The sequence below is a fragment of the Monodon monoceros genome, unplaced genomic scaffold, assembly GCF_005190385.1.
Source record: "Monodon monoceros isolate NGI ecotype Baffin Bay Population unplaced genomic scaffold, NGI_Narwhal_1 Super_Scaffold_11, whole genome shotgun sequence".
In the NCBI taxonomy this organism is placed as follows: Eukaryota; Metazoa; Chordata; class Mammalia; order Artiodactyla; family Monodontidae; genus Monodon; species Monodon monoceros.
This window is the reverse complement of record NW_021703767.1, coordinates 15,127,088-15,141,553: the sequence shown is the minus strand read 5'-3', so window position 1 is coordinate 15,141,553 and position 14,466 is coordinate 15,127,088. Positions and strand designations below refer to the sequence as shown.

Here is a 14,466-nt window from a genome sequence, read left to right as displayed (position 1 = left end):
TAAATAACCTCATTCAATACATTGAAGTTTTTCACAGCACTTTATTCTCCCTTTACCCTGGCACAGTCTTTAGCACATAGAAAACAGCCAATACATGTCAACTGAATAAATGGTGACATTTAGATCTTACAGGATCATGCTTATAACAGAAAGGATGTGGCTAACAGTCACGGGGAAAGTAGGGTGGAGGGATCTTTTTGATAAAATCTTGCATCTATGAAGGGTTGAAGAAGCAGGTATGGTTAACATAATGAAGTGATTTTTAACTTACTTCAGTCTTCAGCCTTCTTTCGGGAATCAGATAGAAGCTGTGGATCTTTTCCCCTGAGAAAGTCATGCCGAGGGGCACAGACATCCTCAAAATTTTGAATAGAGCTGAGGATCACTGATCCTGCTACAGGCTTAAGACATGCTTTTTGTTATACACGTCTTCAAATTCCTTACATGATTCCTTTTAAATTACCCCCACCTTTCCTGAAAAGATAATTTCTCTTATTGCCTATTACAGCCAAATTTTGATGTAGCTGGAATTAAGCATTAGAGCATTTCTGAGGCACATATGTGATGTTTATTACCTCTCAATTTGGATTGAAACAAATCTAAGTCCTTTTCCAAATCTACTCATTGGAGGTTTTAGAGCATCCTCAAAAGGGCATCCTGTACACTAAGAATACAAACAAATTGCAAACCCTTTCAGTAAATTTTTGATTATTCATAGAGGTCAATTAATTCTTGTGTATATTAATAACATACTCACATCTATGAACTGCTCTTTATAATCCAAACAAACTATGTGCTCAGGAAATGTAAAGAGATTTTAATATCAGCCTGAGAGAAACATAATTAGAATAGGAATGTGCTGTCAAAAAAATTATATAACAAACTGCAAATTATCATCCAGTTAGTATAAACTGAGATTCATCATGATTACATTGTCAGGATTTATCCAAAGTAATGAACTTCTCATCAATTAAGTATCTCAAAGACTACCAAAGGACTCTAAAAAACCTTACAAAAGAATGAACTGCTTAATTATTTCCCCATTTCTTTGAAAGCCTACTAAGTACAAGGCAATGTGCAAGTTCTTTATGTCTAGATGCTAGTAAGAGGATTCTTGATTGCTTGTATGCATGGAAGCTCAGAGCTGAAGGGAAGCTTAGCAACAGTTAGAATCTAATCCAACAATCCTATTTTACAGGTGAGGTGACTGGGTCTCAGAAAAAAAAAAAGACTTGCTCAAAGTAGCATATTAAGACGGGCTAAGAAACTCAGATCAGAGGCACATTAGACCCTGGTTTGAAATTCCAGCCTTGCTATTGAGTGTATGCTCTGGAACCTCATTCTTCTCATCTGTAACATGGGATATTTGGAGGCAGTAAATAGATAACACTTCAGTCAAATACATAGCCTATTCTGGCACACAATGACTACCCAATAAATGGCATTTATTTTATCCTATTAGGGGAAGAGCAGAGTTTGCAACTGCATCTCCCAACTTTCAGTCTAAGACTCTAGTCACAGTCCCCTACTGCTTTAGAAATAAGCTTCATGGTCTCCAACCAGTAAATTGGCATTAGATAGCTAAACTCTTGTGACATGCATTTTCAAGGTCTCTTTTTGCCTTAAGGTGGCAGAGATTTGGGTTTTTTTTTTTTGTTTTCATTGTTGTATCTTTATCACCTTCAATCAGAGCTCAACAAATATGTGTTGAATGAAAAAATGAATTTCTTTACTATGTCCCCACCACATTCACTACTTGGCTTCAATATAAACAACATTTCTTGAGAACTTGTGTAAACTAGAGACGATTGGATGTTTGAGAATCAAGGAAATAACACATCCAAGAAGTATGAAGCTTAACTAAAATGTGTTCCAGGTTCCATTACTTGGAGAATCAGTTGACTTCTTGGTGTACATAACAGTAGCAGAATAGGATACTTTCTTTTCCTTTTAAATCCTGAGATAAGTTTCAAATCCCAGCTTAGCCACTTGCTGGCTCTGTGACTTTGGGCAAGTTACAAAATCTCTCTGAAATCTGTCAGTTTCTTGTATGCAGAATTTTCTCATAAAAATTAAATGAGTGATGCATTTCACTTGCTTAGCACAGTGCCTGGCACATAATAAGTGTTGAGTAAAATGTAGCCCTAAGGCCTTTGGCTTATTTTATGTGTTTATGATTAGAAATAACAGACTTGGGGATCTGACTTAGCTGGTGCAGGTTCCAAACACAGAATTGCAACCTTTTAGCACATCACAGCTGTACTGCTTGACTTGATGTTTTCTGTCCTAAGAGATGAAGGCTGATGGTACTTCTGTCCTGTGAAAACATGAAATGAAACCCATCTAACTACCTCTGCTTGCCTTGGTCAGGGATGTTAGGCATAACTTATATGGGGACAAAAATCCATGCACAAAATTATTTGATTAATCAGCATTGCCATTGCACTTCTTAGCAGAGGGAAGCCAAGCATTTAAGAAATGCATTTTCTGCCTTGTCTTGTTTTTATGTTAATTGAAACAAAAGAAAAAAAAAAAAAAGAAACAAAAGCACACAAATGTTGACAGGAGAAAATGCAATACAATTCTACAAAATATTTTGGTACTAAAATGTTCTATGGAGGCTAATGGCTCAATTATAGCTTAATGCTCATTGCCACGCGTGTTGAAGGAGGAAAAACATCTCCCCTCTGATGCACTTGTTCATGTAAACAAGACAGCAGTTTTCCTGAGTCAGAAACAGTATGTTCATGCTCATCCACTGGCCACTCTCTAGCTCAGGGAATTGGCCCAGCCCTGAAACAGCTTCCCTGCTAGATGAAGCACCACTGCATCCCTTCCCTCCCTATCAGAGACCCATTAGGTTTCACTATGCTTGAAGTAGTGACCTGCTTTCTCAATCCTATTACAGGATTTGAAAACGACTCTGCAGTTCTCCAAAGAGGCAAATTTATTTTCAGGAAGGAGAATCATTAGCTGAAATGCATTACAGTTCTTAATAATACAGAATTTTAGGGTTGAATGAAACCTTCCTTTTGAGGAAACTGAGGCACAGAGGGGTGACTTGTTCAAATGTGCTTGGCAGAGTTGAGAGTTCAGCATACTGAGTAGAGTGGAAGAAAGGTGATTTGGGAGATTACTGATTAAGAGCTTCTAAGCACAATTCTTGGATCATTCATTTCATCTATTCATTCAACATAGATGTATTGGTCACTCGTTGTGTGTCAAATAATGTAATAGATGTTGGGGATTTGGGAGAACAAGACAAAGAAAGCTCCCATCCTCTTGGAGTTTACAGTATAGTAGGGGATAGAGATAACAAATGAATCAATGTCCTTAATTAATTATAGATTTTTATTAGGGTTACAGAGCAACTAAGTAGATTGCAAGGTCATAAGGAATGAGAAAATAGTTTCTTCTCCTTTATCTCCCAAGAGTTAATCATGAAGGCTTAGGTGAGGCAGACTTTGGAAAAGAATGTTCCAGGTGTTGGCAACTGCAAGTGCAAAGGCCATAAAGTAGGGAAAGGAGGGCATGTTACATGACCAGGCAGAGTGCCCTTGAAATAGTGTATTGGAAGCTGGAGGCTGGCAGGGAGGCTGGAGGGGGCGGATGGGTCACATAATGCAGGCCACAGATTTTCACATTAAAATCATGCTCAGTAGATAAAATTAATGCTGTCCCTGAGCTTCAATTTTCATTTCCAGAAAAAAAAAAGATAGTACTAATTATATCAATGATTATTATGTCAATTAAAGGAGATGGTTGCTTATCACCCAGCATGGCACTAGGCACATGTTAGGAATTCCCTACCTAGAGTCGTCCTACCCTGTGCCTCACCTTTATTTGTTTTGTTTTTGTTTCTTTGGCTGCACTGTGTGGCATGCAGGATCTTAGTTCCCCTGTAGTGGCAACGCAGAGACCTCACCACTGGACTGCCAGGGAATTCCTCTGTGCCTCAGCCTTAAATTCATCTTCCATCAGCCACTCCCTTGGGAGAACCATACTCAGAGTGAAGGTGCAAGTGCGGTGGATGGTGAGCCATCAGTGGGAAGACAGAGGGACGTGAGGGGTGTAGGAGTGAGGAGGGGCTGGGGACCTGGGATTTCCACATTAAAGACAGGCTAAGGAGAGATCAGCATCCTCTAAAAGCAGCAGGATGTCTGCTGGGAGGTGATGCATGGACAGGGAGGAGAGAAGACATGCAGTGACCTGACGGGTCCCATGTGTGGGCTGCTGGTTTTTGGGGCCACTCTCAGACTGCAGAAATTCACGAAGACCATTTCTTGTTATGAGAGCCGTGCTCCCCTGTAGCCTAATCAAGTCTTGACATTTGAATTTCTAACTAATTTGGGGGAAATAAATTTTCAGATTCTCATCATATAGTACTTGTTAAATATGAATAGAAATAATCACTTTGCTGAAGTGATTATCATGGCCAAGAATAATTATAGAGTTTTCCCCAATTTTTACTTTTAGATAAATGTCAAATATCTTCTTTAAAGTGCATTTGATTTATTTTTTCTTAAGAATCATTAAAAAGTAGTAAAATATGATGAAGGTGCAGGGAAGTACACGGAAATAATGGGAAATGTGCATGAGAAGAAAGATACGTTGACCTGGCAGAGAAAATTTTCTCAGCAGTGATTTTAGTCACCAAAAAAGTAAAAGCTATTAATACTAATTTCATCTAAAGAAGACCAGCAGCAAGTGGTTGTGTTTTCCCCGGACATTTCTGGAAGCCTAGTTCAGAATGGTTATCCATTATGAAATGGGGGCCCTTTATGGTAAAGTAGGCATTCAGGATCTGAGATCATAGGTCAGGCTGGCTATTCAGAGAATGACCTTGTATGAGGCACTTAACCTATCTCAGCTTCAGTTTTCTCAACTCTGAAGTGAGAATACCAAATTTACTTCAGGATAAACTGAGATGACATACAGGGTGCGAGACACCATCTTTGGTACCTCAGTAAAATATATAAGTCTCTTTCCTTCCTTTCTTTCCCTCAGGAGAAAGGGTGGTTGAGCAGTGGCTGGCATCAGGACCCTGAACTCCTGAACCCTCAGACTCCCTAGAGACACTCCGCAGACAGATTCAGGAAAGGTCTCTGAAAGAGTTTCTACATGTTGTTGTCCAGGACTAATGGAGCAAGTTAAAATGGAATCACACAGAGTACTAGTGTCTCATCTTGACTAGAATAGAAAGTCCTATGGTCTTCATTATAACTTTTCAAACCATAACAGCCTCTTGGAGGTCCAAATGAAGCCCATTAAGCCAACCTGGATCCTTTGCTGTGATTTCACAATGAGCAACAGTTCTTTCACATGCAGTAAGGTAAGGGTTTCATGCTGGAAGCTTTTAAAAATGTTCTCCACCCCTCCCAATCTTTTCAGATCATGGGTCTAGAACAAAGAGAGGATGAACAGTCTTTGAGTCACTTCCCCCCAAGCTTCACAGCCAATCGTACCATTCACGTGATTAGGAAAAGCAAACACAAGATAAAACATGGTAAGACAGGAGGGAGAAAAATGTTTGTGCCAATGGCTTGTGCAAAGTGGAACTACTCCTACTTCTCTTTGCCCCTGCCAGACATTTCTTGAGAGGGCTTCTCTTAGATGATTTTCTGTGTCTTTTTTTATTATTTTTAATTTTCGTTTGAATGATATAATCTCCATGCCACAAGGAAAGAACAACTTACATCAAAGGAATTTTATATCCACATTTATCAAACTACAGGAGAAACTCTAGCAGCCCCTGCCCATGGCCATCAGGCACTTCCCTTGTCTATTCTAAGCCTGCCCTTTGGGAGAGATATGACCAGTTATGTGAGCCGAGTGGACTTCTAACTAAGAGAAGCCTCATCAGCAAATCATTCTCTTAAATGTAACAGAAGTCCCTAGATTCTGTTAAGAAAGACTCTTGGGAAGGGATACTTCTTTGCATTCTGAAGGCTATGCATAAAATCTGGGTGTTTTCCTCATTTCTGGCCCACACTCCATTACACACTTTAATGACTGTATTAAATTCTCAGATGAAGCCTTAAGATAAGGAGAAGCTGATGATATTTATTCACCTTTCAAGTTCTTTAGTTGCTGACATCACTGCAGCATGCTTGCTTTCTTTACTGAGAGGTACTCATAACAGCTAAAGACTTGTTAATGCAACTATAGTCTAGAAGTAAGTAACAAATAGTCTGCCTAACTGGAGAAGCAACGTGTCACTGTGGAGAAAGCATCAGATGGGATAAAGGAGGCTCAGTTCCTGTTCCTGGCTGTGTCGCTCTGGGAAAGTTATTTTATCTCCTATACAGTGAGAGGATTAGTCTTGATGACGTCTACGATTGTTTGCAACCACAATTTAAAATATGTTCTATGACTCAGTGGCTTCTGAGAAATGCCCTTCCAGTGTGAGATATAGCACTGGAGAGTCAGGCTGGATGACTGCGCCCAGAGAGCTCTTCTAAGTGACTCAGAAACCCACAGTTCTGCATTTGTATGGAGGGGTTGGTCTGCTTGTGAAATTAGTGCCCATTACCAGTCAACCCAACAGTACACCCCAGACATTTTAAACTAGGGAGTGTAATAACACCTTGTGCCATTTTAGGTAAGAACATTGCCTCATGCCACAGTAACCACTTAAATATAGAGAGGCACCCATTAGGCCAAGTAAATATAACCTGGCTATTTCTTTCCTACTTTCCCCAAAATTCAATCCCCTGATTTTTTATTAGTGCTTCTATTTTAAACATCTGGCTTGCCTATCCCATTGTCTCTGTCTATGCTAGAGTTTCTCAGCCTCAGGACTATTGGCATTTTAGGCTACTTAGTTCTTTGTTGTGGGGTGGGGTGGGATCCTGTGTCTTACAGGATGTTTAGCAGCACCTCTAATTGCTAGCTGTCAGTAAAGTGCCACCATCCCCAATATGACAACCAGAAATGTCTCTGGACATTGACAGAAGTTTCCGAGGGGGTGAAATCACTCTGGGTTGAGAACCACGAGTCTAGGTTTAATCTTTTTTAAAATTTATTTTTAATCTATTTTTTATTTTGATTCTGAGTTTTCTTTCTTAGACATAAGACCAGTGCTATATCCTGAAGTGCCCAGAAAGTATTAACACTGTTGTTATCATTCTTAATGTTATTAAGATCTTTCATTTATATAAGATTTCACAATTTATTGTTTCCACCCACATTACCCGTGGAGATTAATGCATGGCAGCTCATTGTCTGTAATAAATTAGAAGAGAGAAGCATCTTTTCCGTGACTCTCTCCATGCCCCTTTTTCACTGTGCTTGGAATCTTGCATGTTTGACAAAAGAGGTCTTGCCATGAGGAAGATGTATTTAGGACAAGTAAGGCATTGTGTAAATGAAATCTAGCTTGTTTTTTTCAAAGGACGTAAAAGAGGAGATGCTTAATCAACTTGAAATGATACTCTTCTCCTCTCAATCTCTGCTGGCAGGATCTATATATCTCCGAGTATGTACACAGGACCACACATCTACAACTACATACGAACAGGTGGCTTCAAAGAGGTCTGAGCCCTATGACTCTTTAAAAGGGTTCTGAAGTCTGCAATCTTCAGCCTAAAGTGGACTGCTGGCATTTTATCATGCTGCACTAAGTGAAAGCAGATGGCATGTCTGAGAAAGATAAACGAACTCATCTCCCAATATTTTCACCTCCTTCTTACCCCTCTTACCTGCTTAAGGATTTCAGCGGCTGTTTCATGTGAACAATCAAATATCACATAGAACTCCTTGCCTTTCTTCATCTCCTTGAGTAAAGGCTTGGCATCTTTATTCCCAGAGGGCAGCTGGCGGATTTTGATTTTAATGTTATATCTGGAGGGAGCTTTGATGAGCTCTTGCAGACGAATGAGACCTAGAAAATGACATTCAATCATGCAACAAACTGTTCTGTCCAAAGTATGTTTGTTGCCATTTATAGGCAAACTCATATAATTCCCAAAATGTATCAAGACGCCATCTACCTAAAGGTTACATTATTGACTTCTCATTTGTCATTCCTCTTTCTATGAAATTCCTCTTTCTATATGGATTATACTGTATTTTCCTTTTGTGGGTATGTGTGGCTGGAAGCACAATTTTCCCAAGAGGATTCTGAATTTTTTAGAATGCAACTGTCCTCTCCAGCTTTCACCACATATCTTTAACAAATCAAGTCAATACTGTAAAACTTTTGTAAACAAAAAGTTGCTTGAAGTTTCCAAAGATGCTTTTTGAAATGGATAACACCCATTCGCTTTAGAACACTAGAATTTCTTGGGGTTATAAACCTCTGTAAACCTTTCAGCAAGTTTTTATATATAACATACTGTTTACCAGCTAATTGGTTGGACTGTTCTATATAATCTTCCAGTTCCTGCCATATAAGCTATTTATAAATGGCTTATTGTATTTTCTTTCTAATATAATTGAACATCGTATGGGAAAATACTTTCTTGATTTAAAAGAAAAGACGATAGAATTTTAAGAGATTATGATAATAAGGGCAGAAACAAATTCTTTAAAAATACACCATTGGTAATTGTAAGAAAGTGTATACAGCCAACTAACTTGATGGAGAATGTTTAATTCACCACAAATATGAATCCACCGAACTGCACCATTTTTTTAATAGAAGTGCTTTAATAGGGCAAGACCAATAGCTATATGAAGCCTCCATCTTATTTCCCCTAATATTAACTGGTGTTCGCTACACTGCATGATGTTGGCTCTTACTCAAGGATGACCATTGGAAAATTGAATATTTTTTATTACACAGTCTGTGCCTTCAGGATGTGTCAGCTTCAAGTAATCAATAGGAAATATTAAGCTTTGTCACTATTCAGTTAGAAATTGTGGCACGCACTGTGCAAGACACAGCATGGATGCCAGCTACCTCTGGACTTGATGCACTTTTTTTATTTTCTTGTTTTATTTATTTAGTTATTTGTTTTCCCTAGAAGCTACATTTTTGTGTCTAAGATGTTATAAGATTCCTCTGTACCTTGGGTAGGTGTGGTCCTGAAGTACAGTAAATTTGTAAGCTACTCTTCAGAGTCAAGTGGACCAGGGCAAGGAAGGAAGGAGCTGTAGAACCGTATCAAGATTTAGTGCTCATTATCTTTTTTAAAAAAATTGTATTTATTTTATTTTTGGCTACACTGGGTCTTTGTTGCTGCATGTGGGCTTTTCTCTAGTTGAGGTGAGCGAGGGCTACTCTTCATTGTGGTGCGCGGGCTTCTCATTGCGGTGGCTTCTCTTGTTGCAGAGCACGGGCTCTAGGCGTGCGGGCTCTAGAGCGCAGGCTCAGTAGTTGTGGTGCACGGGCTTAGTTGCTCCGTGGCATGTGGGATCTTCCCGGACTAGGGCTTGAACCCGTGTCCCCTGCATTGGCAGGTGGGTTCTTAACCACTGCAACACCAGGGAAGCCCTCATTATCCTTTTTAATTTCTTTAACATAAAAATAGAAATTGTTAGAATGATAGACTTCCTGGGTTCTTGATTCTTTTCAAATCAACCAATGTGACTGAAGGCTCCCAAGCACCAGTGAGTCACTTGTCCTCTTACTTCCAGAATCACTTGTCCTGAGCAACTGATGAGTCCTAATGGAAGAAAACTGAGCACGTGGATTTGTGTATTTGTTAATCCTAACAATAACCCTATGAAGCAAGGGTTATCATCTTCATAATTTCAAGTAAGAAAACCAAGGCTTGGAGCAATTAAGTAATTTACTCAGGGTTACAAAGATAGGAGGAGCTATGGATTCAAATTGCTTGTGAGTCTAGCACTCAGTCTTTCCATGTCACCATCATACCTTACAAATACAAATTGTTGGTGCTTGAAGGACCAGATATAGCTTTGGATTATTTGATAAGAGAGGTAAAGAGTAGAAAGAGGTACCCATTCTCCTTTCTTCTTTACTCCAGGCTGCTTGTGAGTCTCTCTTGTTTTTATTGTTTGTTTGTTTGTTTGTTTTTTTCCTATCACCTTCCTGCTTTGCAATCGCTTCCTTTTTTTTTTTTTTTTTTTTTGAGATAACCCCAAAGGGGGACCAAATTGGCTTTTAAAAAAAGAGGAAAAAAATTAAAAAATACATTTCATATGTTGCAATGAACTGCTCTTTTGTTCTTTGCTAAATGGAATGTCAATCTTGAAGTTCATTTTCCTATCATGATGACTTAGATGCATGTTAATGGCATTTAAAGTTGAATATATTCTCTCCCTTCATTCATTCATTTTTACGGGAAAACATTTTCTGGATGTTCACTCCATGCCAAGTCCCATCCATGTTAAGGGCTGGAAATATAACATGAACACATTTTGCTTTAAGGTCCGCACAGCCCACAGGAGTTCATCCCATCTAATCTTGTATTATGCATGGGGCATCACTTATTACTTAATTTGATAAACTATGACCTGAGGCTGACAGGGGCTGGAGCAACTTGCTCAAGGTTGTGTAAGGCTATCATGTGGCAGATCCAGGGTTTAAAGCTAGTTCCACCTCTGACTCCCCAAGCTGGGGCTCTTTCATCAAATCAGTGGCTCCTCCTGACTTTGAGATTTAAGATCAACTAACTAACTGGCTGAATGACTAACTAACTATATAAATAAATATCTGTATAAATAGAGAAAAAAATTTTAAAAATTTGGACCAGCATAAAACATTCAGCCTTTATTTGGCAAATGAAGCTGTTAATAAACAGGTTCCCTCCTCAAAAAAATTAACTGTGAGCTTTCACAATTGTTTCACAAAAGAAAGTTATTTTAATACCAATAGAGGAGAAAGGAGAACTCAGTACAAAAGATTAGTTTTTAATTGGACTAAATTTACCTTTCAGAAAAACTCACTACTAAGCCCTAGTTTTCTCTTTTTGTCCATATGCAGGTGAACTGGCCTCAGGAAAGGAGAAGATCAGCAGATTTAAAGGTTACAGACCCAAGATGTAGGAAGAACAAAGAGCAAGAAACAGGGAGGTTTACATTTCTCTTTCAAAGCAATTGTTTGTGTAAAAGAAGCCTTGCTGCCTTCATTAGCAAACATCACAGAATTTACAATTAGAAAGGCTTTTTAGTCCACAGGAGACAAAATTTAGAGAAAGCTTTCCCTTTTATTTGCATTTTACAGCAATCCAGCAATCCATTACACTTCATTGTAAAAAGTTAAAACTTGTCTTTAAACAAGTCGTTACTTCAGGGAAAGAAAATTGATGTAGGCACAATTCCTAACTTTGCTAATGGCCCTCCTGTGTGTGGATGCCAGCCCTGCCAGAGTGACCCAGTGCTTCTAGGATGGGACTCCAATTGCAGAGAATGGTAAGGGTACGTGCAAACCTGGCAATGGTGATGGATTTTCTAGTCAATTGAAGGAGAGACACTTTAAAAATGAAATGCAGAAAAGGAGATAACTAAACAAACCGAATAGAGAGACATTCTACAGTAAAACTGGTATGGACTCTTCAAAAATATCAAGGTCATGAAAGACAAGGGAAGGCCAGACTGTTTTAGACCAAAGGAGACTAAAACGACCTGACAGCTAAATGCAGTGAGTGATCCTGGATTAAAAAAAAAAACTGCAATTGGGACAATTAGGGAAACTAGAATATCATATATATCTATATAGACATTAATATTGATATAGATGTTAAAAACTGTATCCGTGTTAAGTTTCCTGTGTTTGATAACTGTAGTGTGGTTATAAAAAGGAAGGTCCTTGTTCTTAGGAAATATACTCTAATGTATTTAGAGGTTAAATGGTCATGCTGTCTGTCACTTACTTTCAAATCGACAATACTACTACTTGTTGTTGCTGTTGTTATATTGAGAGAAGCATAGAGCATTAAAGCAAATGTGTCCAAATGATGACAACTGCTGAAATTAGATGCAGGATGTACAGAAGTTCATTGTACCTTTCTTGCCATTTTTCTGTAAGTTCAAATCTTTCTTAATAAAAAGACAAAACATGAGCCTCCTGCATCCACTCCCACCTCTAGTAATGCAATTGGAAACTGCACCTTTGGTTTGAAAAGTGCTTGAAAGCAAGGAGTCTGTTTATTTCACATGAGTTTGATCTGGGCTCTGCATGTAGAGATAACGTTCAAAAGTGCTCAAATTCTAAACTCTTTGGCCATCTATCTACTCTGCGTAGTCAGATATGATACAGAAAAGTGCTGATTTGTATGCACGTACACTCTGGGAACAGGTGGAGCACATGGAGGAGAAAAAAAGAACATGCTATTTCCAGTAGCTGTTTAAAATTTTCCCTGTCTTCACCTTAAATAATAATAAACTTTGCTATTTGCATTGACCCTTTTTATGAAGTATCCTGCATGTCTTATAAATAGCTCAGTAAACCTCAGAATATACCTCTGAGGTGGATAGGTGTCATTGCTGTTTTACAGTAAGGAAAGTGAGGCACAGTGAGGTTAATTGTTTGGATTGGCCTTGAAAATGAGTTACAGAAGTCAGAAATTGGAAGAGACCTTAAAGGTCAAGCCCCTACTTGATGCATGAATTCCCGCTACACAGCTGCTGCTGAACACCTCTTGGTTCGAGAAATTCTCTACCTCACTTTTTGCAACTCAATCCATTTCTGGACAGTTTTAGTTATATTTAATGAGCAGCAGTTCAAAAGAAAACTACCTAGGTTTTCTTGAGTCTTAGTCCAATTCCCTTTTCATTGTACCACAACAGTGGATTTGATGTCATAAAAATGAATGTAATAAACCATTGGGACCCAAAGATAAGATCGCACATTTTAAATGTTAATTTCATCTTCATTTGAACTTGGAAACATGCAAAATGGCATTTCACAAACCTGTTGGTATATTAATGTATCCAAATCTGATAGGATTCTTAAGGGGATCTATATACCCTCCAGAGGAGAGGAAAAAATCAGAACTGAGAAAAGGAGATGGGTAAGTGAGTGAATTACCTGCAGAAATACAGCATTTATAAGTGCAGATATCCATACATACGATTTTTCAAAAAAGCATCAAAAAAGGCTAAAGACTTCCCAAAAGAAAAATTGTGTTCCTTGATCGCAAAGAACCTCATAGAAGAATCTAGTCAAAATATTTGAGATTAACTATGTTGCATTTAGCTCTATCAGTATGTTTTGGTCCTAAATTCTGGCCAATATCAATGGTAGCTAAAAATAATAAACCATTATGAAATATCTAAAAATTGATTTCCTGAGCAGAACTCTGAAAATTTGATAGGGTTCTGGTCAGGGGACTGGAGTGGGTAAATAGGAAGGGTAAAAAAGAGTAAGGACAGAAGAAAGGGAACTATAATATATTATCTTGTTGGTGCTGAGTGCCAAGGACTTTCCATTCTCCAACTATTTCAGGTGGAATTTTGGGAGGGCATGTGGTAGAGTGTTTTGGCTAGCATGAGTCATTATAACAACACAGAGGTGTGAATTGTGATTGCTAAGGTGAAATGATTCACTTATTCTTTTACTTGGCACTGATTGTTTACATTTTGGCTTAATCACCTATGTCAAAATGTTTAATTTTCTTCAAGTCTAAATTTTAGGGCTCTGTCAAGATTCTTGGTTCTGAACAATATATTCTTTCTATTTTCTATGGGGAAATGAAGGAAAATATAATAAGCATAACAAATCTAAGTCACTATTTAAATATAGCCCAAAGAGTAGCTATTGCACTTATTTACAGGGTGGTTGAGCATATTAAATGAGTTAATTATATAAAATAACTATAACAATGCATGGCAATCAGTCAGCACTTCAAGAATTTAGTTATTGTGATTTTTGTGGTTGTCATTTTTCTTGGGTTTTCTTTCTGGATTTAATGTGTCTTTCAATCACTGACATTTTTATGTATATTAATCTTATCTCAAATGTATCCTCATTGTAAAGCTTTGAGACTATGTTTTAAGTAAGTGACAGATAATAGTTCTTTATGGCAGGTTGCATTTTATAAATCTCATGGCTCTGGTGTGTTGAGAAAAGTGATTTAAGGCAGCGGTGGATGAAGAAATCCCTCTTAAGTACTATGTGTTATGAACACATCTGGCTGCAACTCATTTCTCTGATGGCCTCATCTAGTCCCATGTATATGCTGAGGACCCTCAATTTTGTATCCCCAGCCTACACCACATTCCTGAACTCTAGTCATATATTAACTGCCTACTCATTGCCTCTTTTTGGATGTCTAGTAGACCTTGCAAAATCAAACTTAACATATTCATGACTGAACTCCTGATAGCCTTATTTCTCCAAACTATGTCCATTTATTCATTTCCCCATCTCAGGCAATGGCAACTCCATCCTTTGGCTCAGGCCAAAAAGCTTAGGGTCATCTTTGACTCCTCTATTTTTCTCACTCATCCGCCACCCCTCAGAGAATTATTCCAGCTCAATATCAAAATATTTCCAGAATCTGACCATTTCTTACTCCTCTGTTGCTATCACCTTCATCTCTTGCCTTGATTTCTCTA

At 38.3% G+C, this 14,466-nt stretch overlaps 1 protein-coding gene across 8 annotated transcripts in view; it reads right to left on the bottom strand.

Annotated features, from left to right (window-relative positions):
• Positions 1-14,466, bottom strand: part of GRIK1 (glutamate ionotropic receptor kainate type subunit 1) — a 419,685-nt gene that overhangs the window by 137,539 nt on the left and 267,680 nt on the right. For all 8 annotated transcript variants that reach the window (XM_029214401.1, XM_029214404.1, XM_029214399.1 and 5 more), the window contains one exon: positions 7,701-7,882. In XM_029214401.1, the coding sequence (XP_029070234.1) occupies positions 7,701-7,882 (182 nt within the window). The remainder of the gene's footprint in view (positions 1-7,700; positions 7,883-14,466) is intronic.